The 15,073-nt window shown below is 42.2% G+C and overlaps 1 protein-coding gene across 7 annotated transcripts in view; it reads left to right on the forward strand.

Annotated features, from left to right (window-relative positions):
* LOC105484840 (SLIT-ROBO Rho GTPase activating protein 2) overlaps positions 1 to 15,073 on the forward strand; it is a 250,229-nt gene that overhangs the window by 170,714 nt on the left and 64,442 nt on the right. For all 7 annotated transcript variants that reach the window (XM_011746880.3, XM_011746881.3, XM_071079235.1 and 4 more), the window contains exons 6-7: positions 7,864 to 8,079; positions 8,713 to 8,841. In XM_011746880.3, the coding sequence (XP_011745182.1) occupies positions 7,864 to 8,079; positions 8,713 to 8,841 (345 nt within the window). The remainder of the gene's footprint in view (positions 1 to 7,863; positions 8,080 to 8,712; positions 8,842 to 15,073) is intronic.

The following is a 15,073-nucleotide window of genomic DNA, read 5'->3' on the forward strand; positions in this document are numbered from 1 at the left end:
ATAGTACGTCAGCAACAGAACTGAACTGAGGTTGAGGACAAGTGCATGGTCCCCACTGGGGGTGACCCCACCCATCTCTTTTTTCACACTCGTCTTTTCAAAACAGAATGAGTCAAAAAATACTTCCTCAAAATAAGTTTTCTCCTCAGCTGTGCAAGCTCACCCTGGCTTTATTTGGGGCATAATTGCTAGAGACCAGCCAGAGTCTAGGTCATTGGCACAATGGACCCCATTAGCAGCAAACAGAACCTAACGGCAAGGAACGTAGCCTGCATTGCACTATTAATATGTGCCTGTTGGAAAGGCTTTATTGTTCTAGGTTTTGCATCAGATCTTGGATTGATCTACAGATTTGAGACTAGAACAAATGCTCTAGAGGGCAGCACAGAGTCCTAAATTCCCCCAACAAGAGGGACCAGTTCGGGCAGAGAGAGCTTTGCACTGGCTTCCTGGAGTTTTATAAAGCCAAACCTCAGTGACGAGGCAGGCTGCGGGCTTAGAGAAGAGAACACAATCTGTTCTGAGATGACTGGTGCTTCAGGCACATGATGCCTGTGGCTGGTGCGTGTTAATTCATGCGCCGAGAGGTGGTGGTGGTGGTGGTGGTGGTTGTTCCCCAGCCATGTTTTTCTAATTATAATGAAAACAAACACACACGCACACACATACACACCAAGGAAATTCGTGTTGTTATACAGGGAATACTTAAGTTGTACAGCTAATGCCTTTCAGGGGCCCCTTCTCCAGCTTGGATGTGCCAGCCTACTGTGTCATTCTCCAGCATTTCTCCATCCTATTTGAAGGTGATACTGATTTCTAATGTTTACTTGCTTATTTGCTGCATTTTTCTTTTCTTTTCATTTCTTCCTTTCCTTTCTTTTTTTTTTTTTTTTTAATTCACAGAACAGGCAGTGGTGATATGCATGATAGGCATATGGGATCAGATGTTGCTGATCCAGAAACCTAGGTGTGACCATTTTGTCATAGCAACTGTTAAGCAAGTAAATAGGGTAGAGTAGTCATCTGACTTATCTCCAGTGATGTTCAGTTTGTTTTGAATTTCTACTCTGTGACTCTTCTGCTCTGAGGCCAAGCATAGATAGATGGTACCTTTGGTTCAGCTCCCAACTTTTCATTTCTCTCAAACGAAGTTAAGAGTTTTTAAAAATAGAAACACATCGATGTGAACCATTTTCAGACTGGATGGGTTTCCTGAACCTTGTCTTTTTAATGCTTTACTTCTGCTCATTTAGAGCATTTTCTAAGCACCAAGAAGAGCTATCACTCCTTTCTCTTGGCAGAGAATTCCCTAAGATAGAAAATGACACATGTAGTCACTATATAAATTCTTTTATTTTCCTGTAAGCATTTTGACCCTCTACTATTTGCAGCTGTTTCTGGGAAGGAGTAGTTTGGATAACCAACAAACCTTGCCACTTCTTTAGTGGGACTCAAGGCAGCAGAAGAAGACTAATGTCTAAGGATCTATTAGCTTTTACCCAGGGTCCTATCTCTCTTCATATGTTGTGCTTTAAGAAAAAAATAAGTGAAAGGGCGTAAGCTGTGTTCGAGTGATGAAGAAAACCTTGAAACTTATTTCTCTGGTCTGCAGAGGGCTGAGTTGCTACCTCTGACTGCAGACTTAAGACAGCCCAATATTGGCCAACTACTTTACTGGCCATTGTGAGGCCACAGTCAACGTAGAGCATAACATCTTCCCATTGATGTTCAAACTGAGAATTGCCTGAGTGTGGTATCCCCTGTCATAAGATGAGCTGGAATATACCTTCATAATCTGTCAAAGGCCAAAATTAAAATGTGATGTTTTCCTCTAGTAGGCAATGGAAAGAGGGAAAAAAGAGTAGAGGCACTAGAAAGTTTCAGAGAAGTCAAAACATTCTGGTCCAAATGGAGTTTTAAGCAGAGGGAGTTTTACCCCAAGGGGACATTTGGCAATGTCTGCAGACATTTTTGATTGTTACAACTGGAGGAGTAGAAGGTGCTACTGGCATCTAATGATCTAGAGGCCAGGGATGCAGCTGAAATCCTACAGTGTACAGGGCAGCCCCCACAAAAAAGAATTATCTGACCCACAATGTCAATATACCAAGATTGAGAAATGCTGGTCTAGTGACTAGAGTCTCCTGAATTAAGCAAGCTAGATTCTACCCTGTCTTGACTACTAGCTGTATGAACTTGAGGGATACCCCGAACCTCTATGACCTTGGTGTCTGCATACTCTCCATGCACTGGTATTTCTATGTCCTAGGGGGTGGAGTAGTTGGGTGAGTTATACTTCCTGAAATATTAGACTATAGCTAAGGATCAAATAGGTTTCCAGATTCTGTAGGCCATTAGAAAGTCCAGTGAGCCGGGCTCGTGCCTGTAATCCCGGCACTTTAGGAGGCTGAGGCAGGTGGATCACGAGGTCAGGAGATCGAGACCATCCTGGCTAACATGGTGAAACGCCATCTCTACTAAAAATACAAAAAAAATTAGCCGGGCGTGGTGGCGGGCGCTTGTAGTCCCAGCTACTGGGGAGGCTGAGGCAGGAGAATGGCGTGAACCTGGGAGGTGGAGCTTGCAGTGAGCCAAGATTGCACCACTGCCCTCCAGCCTGGGGGACAGAGTGAGACTCTGTCTCAAAAAAAAAAAAAAAAGAAAAAAGAAAGTTCAGAGAATAGAATTTTTTCTTCTGGAGATTAAGATAAGTTTAGGACTGGTCTGAATAAGGCACCATGGGATTATGGTGACTAACTGTCCCTCTTTGCCTAGTACTGAAGAGTTTCCTGGGACATAAAATTGTCAGTACTGAAACTGGAAAAGTTCTAGGTTAAAAAAGGTTAATTGGTCACTTTGCATGGGAGAGTGGTTTTATCAGGTGGGAAGCTGGGACCATTACATGCTAGCTTTGGGAAGCTGCTTGCTGTGTGCACACTCTTGAGGAGTCAAGAAGAGAACAAGGGAGAGTTTCTTGTAAGGAGCTTTCCCATTATTTTCTTGTCAGGAAGGCAGGGAAGGGCCTCTTGTTTCAATGACATTGTAGGTAATAGAACTTATTTGGGATCCTTGGAAAAAGGAAACCAAGCATATAAGAAACCCATCCAGTTTTTTCAGTGCTCTTCACATCTGCCCCTAATACCCGTTAATACCCTTTTTTAGGGGACTAGTTATCCAAGGGTTGGTAATTTTAGTAACTTTGTACCTTGATGATCCAAGGAGCAGGACCCAGGTGTTCCCAAAGAAAGATGCCTTTGGGCAGGGGGCCCAGAATACCACTGTAAGTGGCCAGCTGCCCCTCTGCACCTTCCTGTTTTCTGCTTGAAGGGCCTTTGATTTCCCTGACTTGGCATTCTGTGCCCGGGCCTGCTTCCCACAGCTGCTATTCAGAGAGCAATCCTAGCAAGCATTCTTCTCCACGTGTTTTTCCCCTGATAATGAGCTGGCTAGTATATAAACCATGGCATAAACGGTTTTCATTTTCTGACGGATGCACCGGGAATGCCTTTGAAGTCAGAACACACTGCTTCCCAAAGAACTCTGGGATTCTTTGCCTCAGTTGTACTCAGAGGTCGTGTCTGGAAAACCCAGCAAACCCCCACAGGAAGGAGCATACATGGAGGCACTGAAGCCAGTGTGGATTGGCTGAGTATGAAGAGTCAAGGAGGCTCTAGAATTGAGAAAGAAGAGGCTTTAGGACACTCTGGGGCTGTTATTATCCCAGAGGCCTTATGCTTCTATACTCCCCCTAAATATATATCCCCTTGGCTTGGAGCAGCAGCTGTGTGCTGGCAGAGCTACCTCAGACTGGTATTTAGCACCTGTTCCCTTGAAACATGGCACTTAATAGTCCCTCAACTCTGCTTGCCTATTTGACCCTGGCAGTAGGCACTAGGGAGACAAGAACAAATAAGATGTTTCTAACCTCAAGGCGTTTAGTTTTAATTGGGAGAGACAGAAAAGTAAAGCATCAGGTGGAAAATGAAGTGACAAGAACTCATTTACATGTCTTCACAGAGGACAGGGATGAAGTCAGGCTCCTTGAAGAGATACTTGAGTTGAATCTTAATTGCCAAGAACTCTTTTCTTGTTCTCTACATGTTCCCTTTTTTGTTGCATCCAACTTTTGTTTCATGATGCAGTATCATTATTTCTCATTTATCTCTCCAGGGCTATTATGGATATATTGTTTTCAAACTTTTCTTCTTGTTGTATAATATTTCTTCTAAATTGCTAGTTTTGGTCTTGGTCTTTCATATTAGACATTTCCTTTAAATGTCTGGTTATCCTTAGCTGCCTGTTCACACTTTAAAGTGAGGTACTAAAAGATTCTATGTCAGCTGTGGCCTTCACAGTAGGGTGTTCTAACTGGGCTGTGTCCTTGTGGAAGCCCCAACTTTAGTATTTCTAGGTCTCTTATCTTGGATGGTCAGATTGCCAAGAGATCACACTTTTGATCTCCTACTCATGTCTGGGGGCTGAGTTGTGAAGAGGCCTGGACCATCTCAAAATTTAACATAGACTTCAGCTAATCCTCCTAATGAAGTTCAGTATCCCCCTATTCCCGCTGAACCTTGTATCCCCTAGTCCATGGACCCTCTCTAACACAATAAACCTCTCATCTAGTATTCCGCTACAGTGGGAGAGGGGATCTTGGGATCTCACTGTTCTCAGATTTTCAATAGCTTATTTTGTGTTTAGCTCTACCTTCATCCCACTGCTACTTATTTCTCTTTGGGCTTCTGTGATATCAATCTGGCTGCTTCCTGGTTTACTCTAGTTTTGGTTTAGGACTCAAGTAGATCAGTTACTGCTTGCCTGCCTGTTTTTCAGCTTCTGCTTCCATTCTTTTGGTTTTTCTCAATTTATACCTAAATGACAATAATTTTAGAACCTTTTTTTCCCTATGATTTTAGTGTGGCTGTCAGAGGGAGCAGAGCTAAATACATGACTTCAGTGTTTAGTTTTTCAAAGTAAAGTAGAATGTTCCTCACAGAACTGAGAATGTAGACTTTTCAATTTTTTGCTATAGTTTGTATTTGCCTCACTATATATAGATAGAAGTATGTATATCTATATGTATACATATGTATATATACATATATGTGTAGCTGTATGTCTAAGACATAGATATATAGATATCCATATATTTACATATGTATATGTATATAGCTATATATAAGTCCTATCTTGACTTTCTCTAAGTCCTATGTTGACTATAAATATATGTTTATAAACATATATTTAATATGTATATGTATATCTATATAAATTTCTAAGTCCTGTCTTGACTTTCCTATTTTTTCAGTTGTTTCGGCTTCAGCTTCTGGGTACCTCAGTTTTCTCTTGAGTTGAAAGGCACTAATAAAGCTTCTCCAGTATTTACCCAGAAGAGAGACTGTGTCATGCAGTCATTTGGGCAACCACTTTGTAAAACCACCATTGTGTATATGACATATTTCTCCACTGTGAGAAGAAAACACAAAAGAAGTAGAGCTTACCCTGAAGAATGTATAGTTTCTTAGGCAAAGTAGTGTTTTACTCTCTTTTAACACGAAAGTTCTTTAAGTTTTTTAGGGTAAAGGAACATTGTAAATTGTTGATTTTTATTACTTCATTTGTTGACTTGGTAGCGCTATTCTTTGACCTCTTTTTTTAATCTCATGTTTATTCATAGCGTTTTCTCTTTATCGTGCACCTTCATGAAATAGGAAATCACTTTAAAAAAGAAAAAAACCACTCACTTTTGTAACTGCTCACTAAGCTTTTGAATCCCATGGTCAGATTCAGGTGGAAAAAGAGAAAAAAAAAAGGAGCCTGCTATCTACACTTCTTCATCTGGGATAACAGATGCCTCTTTTCCACTTCTTAGTTAACCTGGAAAGCTGGGGGTCTGTTTGAATTACTTAGAAAGGCTTTTAAATGCCATTGGTTGTTAAATATTATTTCTTCTGTATAGAAAATATGAAGAGTATTATCCTGGTAAAATTTATGGGAAGTAGTGTTAGGTTCAGAAAAAGGTGAAGCTAATTTAAAACATTCTGCATTCAAAATGAGACATAATTTAGACTCTAATGTACTTTGACTTTGTCAGTATCCCAATATTCTTTATTCCTTTGTTTGCCTCCAGCTGATCGTAGGGGCTAGATTAGTCTACTCACAAAGTCTTTCTAAGCTAGGTTTTCTCAACCTCAGCACCATTGACATTTGGGCCAGATAATTAGTTGTTTTGGGGGCTGTCCTGTGCATGGGATGTTCAGCAGCATCCCTGACCTCTACCTAGTAGATGCCAGTGGTAATCCCCAAGTTGTGACAATCAAAAATATTTCTAGACACTGCCACATTTCCCCTGGAGGCCAAAATAGCCCCAAGTTGAGACACTGTTCTAACTCAAGTTCATAAATGGAACCAATTTCTCTTTTCAAGAATATCTTGACCATACTTAACCTTTCCTCCCAACCGGTTCAGGTCCAGTCCTATCCAGAGGAGAGTCAGTGTTGCTTAGTGGCTAAGAATGTGGTCTTTGGAGTCTGACATACAGGAGTTTGAATCCTCATTCCGACATTTTGTATGACCTTGGGTGTGACAGTTAATCTCTTTGAGCCTTATTTCCTTATCTTTAGAAATAGAAATAATAACATTTTCTTTCACAGAGTTATTGTAAGGATTAAATGAGGTAATGTACCTAAGGCCCATGGCACACAATGTTTATTAAGTGGTAGATATTAATAATAATATTGTACCTTGGCACTCCTCTGTTACACACACACATGCGCGCGCACACACACACACACACATATACATACATCCACCAACTTCTACTCTAATTCTCCCTCTTAAAGAAATCTTAGGGCATCACACTTTCAACACTGTTGAACTCCCTGGTATGGAAACAGAAAGCTCCCCACAGAGTACAGCAGGCACCGGGTGGCTGAAAGTAGTATGTTTAGTAGGATTGGAAACAAGCTTGAGTTCTAGGCTTCCTGGCTTCCCTGTTAAGAGAAAGGATTGAACTCCTAAATGGTTGTCTTGATGGAAAATCATCCTTCACCTTTTATACTACTTCCTTCCTGTGGCAATTCCAGTTATACTTCATATGGATTTTATTCCTTCCCAGACTCTTACCTGAATTGCTATGAAGGCTTACAGTCTTCATAGGGTTGTTGTCTAGATTGTGGAATTGCCCTAAGGATGAAATGAGAAAATGTGTGTGTGGTACTTGGCATAAAGCCAGGAATATACTAAGTGTTCAGTAAATGATAACTGGCATTGTAATTGCTGCTGCTGCTCTAGTTGCTGTGAGAGGGTGTTTGATCTGGATAAAGCAGAACAGACAGATCCCCAGAATGCCAGGCCAGTAGAAAGAGCTTTTGGAAGCTTTTCCTCTTCCCTATTTTATATCTGAAAGGTAACAGAAAGCATAGGCAGTACTCCATAGGCTGCACTGCCCTCTTCAGGGTTCCTGACCAGCCCAGGAAGGCTTTGCCCTTGGGGCCTGAGAGGGGTGGTGGTGTTTCCCATCTACTCGGTATTACGAGGTGACTAAGTGATAGAAATCACCTGGCCAATATTAAAGAGAAATGATTACAAATGATAATGAATCGAAGTAAATAATACATGATGGATAGACATGAAGTTATTTCAATGAGAGGAAATGTTGGCTCATTTCGAATACTGCTTTCCTGTGCTTTGGAGTGGTCTTTAATCTGTGTTTGCTGAACCAAACACTTCTGAATTTTTCCCTTAGGGGTGTGAGGATATTACTTCATGGGGGAGAGCTCGAGCTGAGTCGCTGAGTCTGTAAAGCAGAGTATTGACCCCCTTGGCTTGACCTCGGGGGTGGGGGTGGGCGATGTTTTGCAGGTCATGAAGACATATCACATGTACAATGCCGACAGCATCAGTGCTCAGAGCAAACTAAAGGAGGCGGAGAAGCAGGAGGAGAAGCAAATTGGTAAATCGGTAAAGCAGGAGGACCGGCAGACCCCACGTTCCCCTGACTCCACGGCCAACGTTCGCATTGAGGAGAAACATGTCCGGAGGAGCTCAGTGAAGAAGATTGAGAAGATGAAGGAGAAGGTACGTATGCTCCCACAGCTATAGATGCTGGGAAGCAACATTCGGTAAGGCATGGATGATAGGAATTTCCAAATAGGCTCTGGGAAGAGCAGACAAGGAAGCTCTGGATTCTTTTAGTGCCTAGTGACTAAAAATGAGGCCTTGCTCTGTGCCCTGGAGGGAATACTAGGTATTGGGAGAACTGGGCACGTGGGCTCCAAGTTTTTAGCCTCTAGCAGCAAGAAACAGTAGTCACCTTTCCCAATCCATTTTCCAAATAGAGCTCAATATCCTATTGCTTTGGAGGGGTTGGGGGTGACTAGATCCAGGATTTGGTTTCAGGTATCAGGTGTTCAGGGGCAAGAGTAGTGGTACCTTCTTCAGAGTGGCATTGCAAGAATGAGGAATGATATTTGAAGATAGAATCAAAGTGGAGCACGCATCTTAAGTAGGGAGCCTCATTAACCTTTCCTGAATTGATCTACATTGTGCCCTTGAATCTCATTAAACAGAATTAGAACCCAATTTAAGGCAGATGCGCATAGGGAGTAGCAGCACAATTGTAGTTCTTGAGTACACTGTACTTTTATCTTTTAGAGAACAATCCCCCCTTAAAAAAAAAAAAGTAAAAGTGAACTTCTGTTTCCTTTTCAGCGCCAAGCCAAGTACACGGAGAATAAGCTGAAGGCCATCAAAGCCCGGAATGAGTACTTACTGGCTTTGGAAGCGACCAATGCATCTGTCTTCAAGTACTACATCCATGACCTATCTGACCTTATTGATGTAAGTGCTTAAAGCTGAGGGCCTGAGGGCACCTCTTTTCTGGTTTCAGAATCCTCGTCAGACATTCCCTGATACTATTGTTCAGGAATCTGGTGCATTTTGAGAACAATTATGAAGACAGCAGCCATGATCCATCAGGGTGCTTGCCAAGCACCAAGTGAAATACTTCACACTTATCTCATTCAATCCTAACTGGAATTCTGGGAGGAAGGCATTATTATCTGTATTTTTACAGATTAACAGAGAGTTTAGATGACTTACTCAGAGTCAGTTAACAAATGACAGAGGCAAAATTTGCACCTAGGCCTGATGACTCAACCCAGGCTCATAACCACTACGCTCGTCTATCTGCCAGGAAATACTTTCTTCCTTTTTTTTTTTTGAGATAGAGTCTTGCTTTGTCCCCCAGGCTGGAGCGCAGTGGCCCAATCTTGGCTCACCGCAACCTCCGCCTCCCAGGTTCAAGCTATTCTCCTACCTCAGCCTCCCCAATAACTGGGACTACAGGCATGCATCACCATGCCCAGCTAATTTTTGTATTTTTAGTAGAGACAGGATTTCACCATGTTGGCGAGGCTGAACTCCTCACCTCAGGTGACCTGACCTCAGGTAATCCACCTGCCTCAGCTTCCCAAAGTGCTGGGATTACAGCTGTGAGCCACTGCACCCGGCCTAGGAAATACTTTCTTACATCAGCTTCTCTTGCACAGAAGTGAGTGGCAAGAATTTAACTAGAGTTACAATGCCGTACCTTACATTTGTATAGCATTTAAGGTTTCTCAGTGTTATCTCATTTGATTGTCACGTCACCATTATGGGTAAGCATTGCTGTCTCCAGTTGCTGGATAGGGAAGCTCAGGGTCCAGAGGACTACGAGACTCACCTGTCCAAGGTTATGCTGCAAATTAGGGTCCTGTCAGAAAGGTATCCAGCTCCCCCTGACATCTGGCAAATTTTTTCAAAGGTGATTGAGGAAAGCGGTTAATAGGCACATGTGTTTTGCAAGGGGCAAGCCCAGGGATAAGCTTTTTGTTTTTTGCCTGTGAGGTATTCTTGGCCTTGTTTTTCTTGCTGCTTCCCCTTACAGTTGAGTCTTATAAACCTTCTCACCTACAGACTCCAATCTGGCCCAGGTCCTGAGCCACACCTAAGTGAAGCTCTGTAATTACACCCTTTCTCACCTCTCCTTCCAGTCATTAAAGTGAGGCATCTGGAGCCAGCCAATTTAGCAACCCAGTCTCTGGGGCCTGCCATTTATTTCAGGGTCTTGGTGGCAGCAGTTGGGCTTTGCAAAACTTTGGCCAGACCACTCATGCTTTCCTGCCTTGGTTTCTCCACAAGCAAACCTGCCACACCTCACAGCATCATATGGGGTTTGGGTCCAAGTCTTGCTGTTATATCACTACCTGGGTCATCTAGGCTTGTCACTGAATTGTTGTGGAACCCAGCTTTGTTTCCTACCCGACTCCCAACCTCCTCTAGCCAACTGAAGAACTGGACTAATTCCCTGGTATTGAAATCTGGCCTCACGTAAGAGTTGCTTGGGGAACTTCTCTGAAATACAGATTCCTGTCTCCCTTTAGCTGAGGATTTTTGGTTCAGTAGATTTCAGCCACTTAATGCCCTAGGTGTCATTGTCTTGCTGGGTTAGTGGAGCCTTGCTCCCTGTTCTGGTACCTCTTTGCTCTCTCTGCTTGTTGATGACAGTCTGAACACTGTCCTTCAATGGAGGTCAAAGCCCTAAACAAGATCCTTTCTTCTCCTCAGGGTTGGAGCTCCTCATTGTTGGGAGAGAGGCCTGTTCTCAGCATGAGGAAGAGAATCTATTCTTTCTTGTGCACAATTTCTGCTATTTATCTCGCATTTGGTAAAAATTCAGACTGTGTTGTCTGCCACACCTCTACTGTTGGTTAGCCCTCTTCTCTTTTTTTGTACTCAAGGCAACTTCCCTACCTTTTTCACCAAAATGCTGATCTCAGGGGAAGGGAGGGGCTACTGCTGTATCAGCCACAACCTTTGCAATCCATAGATTCTCCATCAGGTATAAGCAAGTGTTTTAAAATCAGTCCAAGAAGCAAGGTATTTTGTACCTTGTTTTCATCATTAAAAAAAAAAAAAAAGTCTGTTAAGAGCCTGATTTCACAGGATGTGGTGTGACATGCCATTGAAAAAGAGGCTGCCTTAGTACTTGGCAGGGTGTGGGTCTATCACCGGGATCAAGAGGCTACATAGGTAGTAATAAAGTTTCTCATGTTTCTTTGCTGCTGTTTTGGTTGTGTCTTGTTTTATTTTGTTGGTTGGTTGGGTTTTTGTTGTTTTTCCTGGGATGAGGACACATTCATTATTTTTTTTAAAGTTGTATTGTTCTGCTCTATAAACGTTCAGTAAATATTTATTTAGGGAGAAGCCACGTGCTCAGTATCAGGGGTAAAAATGGAATATAGTAGTTCTTGCACTAACTCTAGTATTCATAGACTGTAAGACAGCATTTTTCAAACCATCGGTGAGATCCCTTAGGGAAAGCAGGAAATCACTTTTTTTGGTTTAATCTGTGGTTTCAAATGAATAGATGAGACTAGAATAAGAAAGAAAATATTAGAGTACATCTAATAATCTATTGGTAAGATTATGTGAAACTTTTATGTTAGATGTGTATGTACACACTTGTACATCCTATGGGGGCAGTGTGACAATAGACGATGTGTTTCTTATTGTGAGTTGGGAGTAAAAAACGTGCTTGTGAGCCGTTGTACTATGAGCAGAGAAAGATCTCAGTCTCCTCTGTTAAGTTCTGTGAGAGCAGGAACCAAGAGTTTTCTTTACCTTAGTAGCCTCCAGTGCTTAATATATAGCTGAGTACATGGTGTGTTTACTGAAGGAAGAAAGGAATAGAAAGAGGAGGATGATCATCTAAGCTAAGATTGGTTTTTCTTTTTGTACCTTTCAATATTGTTTTGAAGTATAATTTACATACAGTAACTAAACTTAAGTGTTACAGTTTCAAGAGTTTTGACAAATTTGTACATCTTTGTGACCTACATCAAGATATAGAATAAATATTTTGATAATAGATATATTTCCATTGCCTCAGAAGGTTTCTCTTGTCTCTTCCCAGTCAGTCCCCCACCCCAAGGCAACCACTGTTACGATTTCTTTCACCATAAATTAGTTTTGCCCATTGTAGAACTTCATAAAGATGGGATTATCCTTTTTTGTGTCTGGCATCTTTTGCCCAGCATGATTAATTTCATCCATGTTTTTGCATGTATCAGTAGTTTCTTACTTTTTCTTGCTGATCTATGCAATAAAAAGGGCCAAAAGGATGCAGTTAGAGCAGGACTAAATGAGGAGCCTGGGATATTGGCATCCTGATCTTAACATTATCCATTACTTGCTTTAAGACATGGGATGAATCCTGTTTCAGTCTATTGCCATCTGTGTCATGTACACCCTTCTGCCTCCTTCCTATTGGTTTTGAAGCCAAATATGTGCATAAGGCATTGAGGATAAGTGAAAAGAAGTTATTTTTGTCGATGCCATTACATTGACCAAGGACTAGCCTCCGAATTCTTTTTATAGTATAGTGTAAGATTTAAACTTCAGACTGTAGGAATCCAGTTGAGGCTTCTGCCACACTAGGGAAACCTTGACTTCAAGCCAAAAAGACGTTCTGAGCTCAATTGATAGCATTTAAGAATGGTAGGCTCACTGGAATGTACTTTTGCTCCCCCATATTCTTCTGGCTCTCTCAACCCAAGAGCAGATGGATGAATGAAGAACAGGGCGTTGTCTTCATGCATAGCTGGAGTGTTGTAAGTGCCGTGTACATGTATAGAAGGTCTGTGACACCATGTGCACCCAAATCAGACATGAGGGAACTTGGCTGTTTCAGTAAGAAATGTCATTAAGGACAGTTCTTTTTCTCTTCTGTGGGAACTTGAAGTGGGTATTGTGAAACAGCCATTTTTCCTTTCCAGGCCTTCTGGAGTCTCTGTGTGAGGATATCAGTTGGGAAAGGGTTAATGAGCTATCAACTCAAGTCATCATACATCTGGATGGGCTGTCATTAAATTCTTAAAAAAATTTGATTTCCCCTGAGAGATTATTCATCAAACATTTATATAACCCAGAAATGGCCAGGGGAGCCCAGCATGGCCACAGAACTCATCAGAAGCCATGGAAAGCCTGCTTTGTCCCCATTGTGAGCAAAATAATGTGCTTCCTCTACTTACTGGTATTCTCCTTGGAACAGGATGAAATATTCAAATCTCATTTACCTAACCTTGCCAGATATTGCTTCTTTGCTAACTGCTTGGTTTCTGGCTGTTCCCCTACAGGTATGCAATAGTCAAGACTCTGGAAAACCTCTTCTGAATCTGCCTGGTTGGCTAGAGGTGTAGAGGAGCCAGGGGCATATTGTGACTCAGACCCTCACTCATTGGCACAAAGAACCTACAGAACAGTTATATAAATAGAGACAGTGCACCAGCCTGGGAAAACTCCCAGCCTCCCTTTGGCCATAGAGTGAGCAAAACAAAAGGCTTCACTGGCCTCATCTACCCACTTGACTTAGGTCAGTATTCAGCCTAAGTGCTTTATTTCCTGAGAGGCTGGAATCTGTACTTGTGGCATCAGTCAGTCAACTGAAATTTATTAAGTGCCTACTGTGAGCAAGGCCTAATGCTGAGGGATGTAAAGAAGGGTGAGAAGGTAGTCTGGTTGGGGTGATGTGACATGGCAAGTCATAGAATGAAGAAGTGTATTCCTTGTCATATGAAAGCTGCAGATTAGTATGGTTCTAAGTAGAGGCTAGGGTCATTAGAGTCCAGGATTGCAGGGTTGGCTGGCTTCCCAGAGGCTGAGAATTTAATTTGGATCTTGAAGATCTGGTCCAATTCCAACAGGTGAGAGGCGTAGGAAACATTTAAGGAAGAGACATTCTGGGAGCTGAAGGGCAGAGGTCAGTGGATTTGGAGCTATATTAGTATTTTTTTAAAGTGTCTACATGGTACTAAATATATGTAAACATATTGCCTGTTAGCCTACAACAACCTGTGAGGCTGGTGTTATCCTCATTTGAGGCCCAGAGGGATTAAGTAGCTTGCTTATGGCCATATAGCTGATTTGAAGCTTAATACTATACCCTAAACAGAGAGTATTTCATTGGATTAGAGCAGATGAATCTGAAGAAGAAAATAAAGGGAGCTGATGTTGGATGGATAGATTGAAGACAGATTACAATTTGTTCTGGCTGTTGGACCTTGCTCAAATTATTTAACTTCACTGAGCCTCAGCTTTTGAGCCTGGAAAATTAAGATAATACCAACCTCATTGGGGTTATTATGAGGATTAAAATGTAGAGTGTATATAAAGGACTTAGCACATGGACTGACGTATAGTAAGCATACTTAGTGAAATAGAAGCATTTTTTAAATTTCAAAACTGAGGAAGATGGATTTTACCTTGGGGAAAAAAATGAGAGGTATTTTAGGTTCTTCAACAGGTAAGTGCCATAATTAAAGTCACATTTTAGGACAGTGAAGCAGACAGCACTGGTGTAACACAGTAAGGGTATGAATAGGGGTAGAGGTAGTGAGAATGGAGAGGAAAGGGAAATTACCAAAAATGGGTAAAGGTTTTTTGAAGGGTAACTTTTCTCTCCCACATTTACCCCCTGCCCACACCCCCTCCACCCACACACATACACTCTGTGGGCCGTGTTACTTCTGTTCATTAGACTTACAGGCACAGAGCTCATCAACAGGGTCTACATAGAGCTAGTCAGGAATGTTTACAGGTTCAAGGGCAGCCTGGTGAGACCAGCAGCATCTCCCAGAGGGCCTGTGCACGTGCAGCGTCCTAATCAGCCGCTTTTGTCTAGCTTCCATTTGCTCTTCCCTCCCAACTGAATTTAATGTCTTTCCATCCTCTGCCTCTAGTTAAGCTGTAACTGCTGTTATTCCACTGCAGCCAGGCAGCTGCCAGGGCCTGTTGGCACTGAACCCAGAGCCCAGCCCAACTGATGCTCTCACTGAGCTTCTTGTCAGATGCCGGGAAAGAGGAAGCACATCATAGGCCTTTTCTTCCCCAATAGTAGCTGCTTCCAGTGCGATCATGATGAGAGGAAAAGGCTGTGGGGAGAGTTAATTTGATGCTTGCTTGTGCAATGAAATGGCAATCAGGCAGATGGCCTTACTCTATGCATGGATTCTTCTCTGATGTTTCTTCTCAG

This window comes from Macaca nemestrina, chromosome 1 (genome assembly GCF_043159975.1).
Source record: "Macaca nemestrina isolate mMacNem1 chromosome 1, mMacNem.hap1, whole genome shotgun sequence".
NCBI lineage: Eukaryota > Metazoa > Chordata > Mammalia > Primates > Cercopithecidae > Macaca > Macaca nemestrina.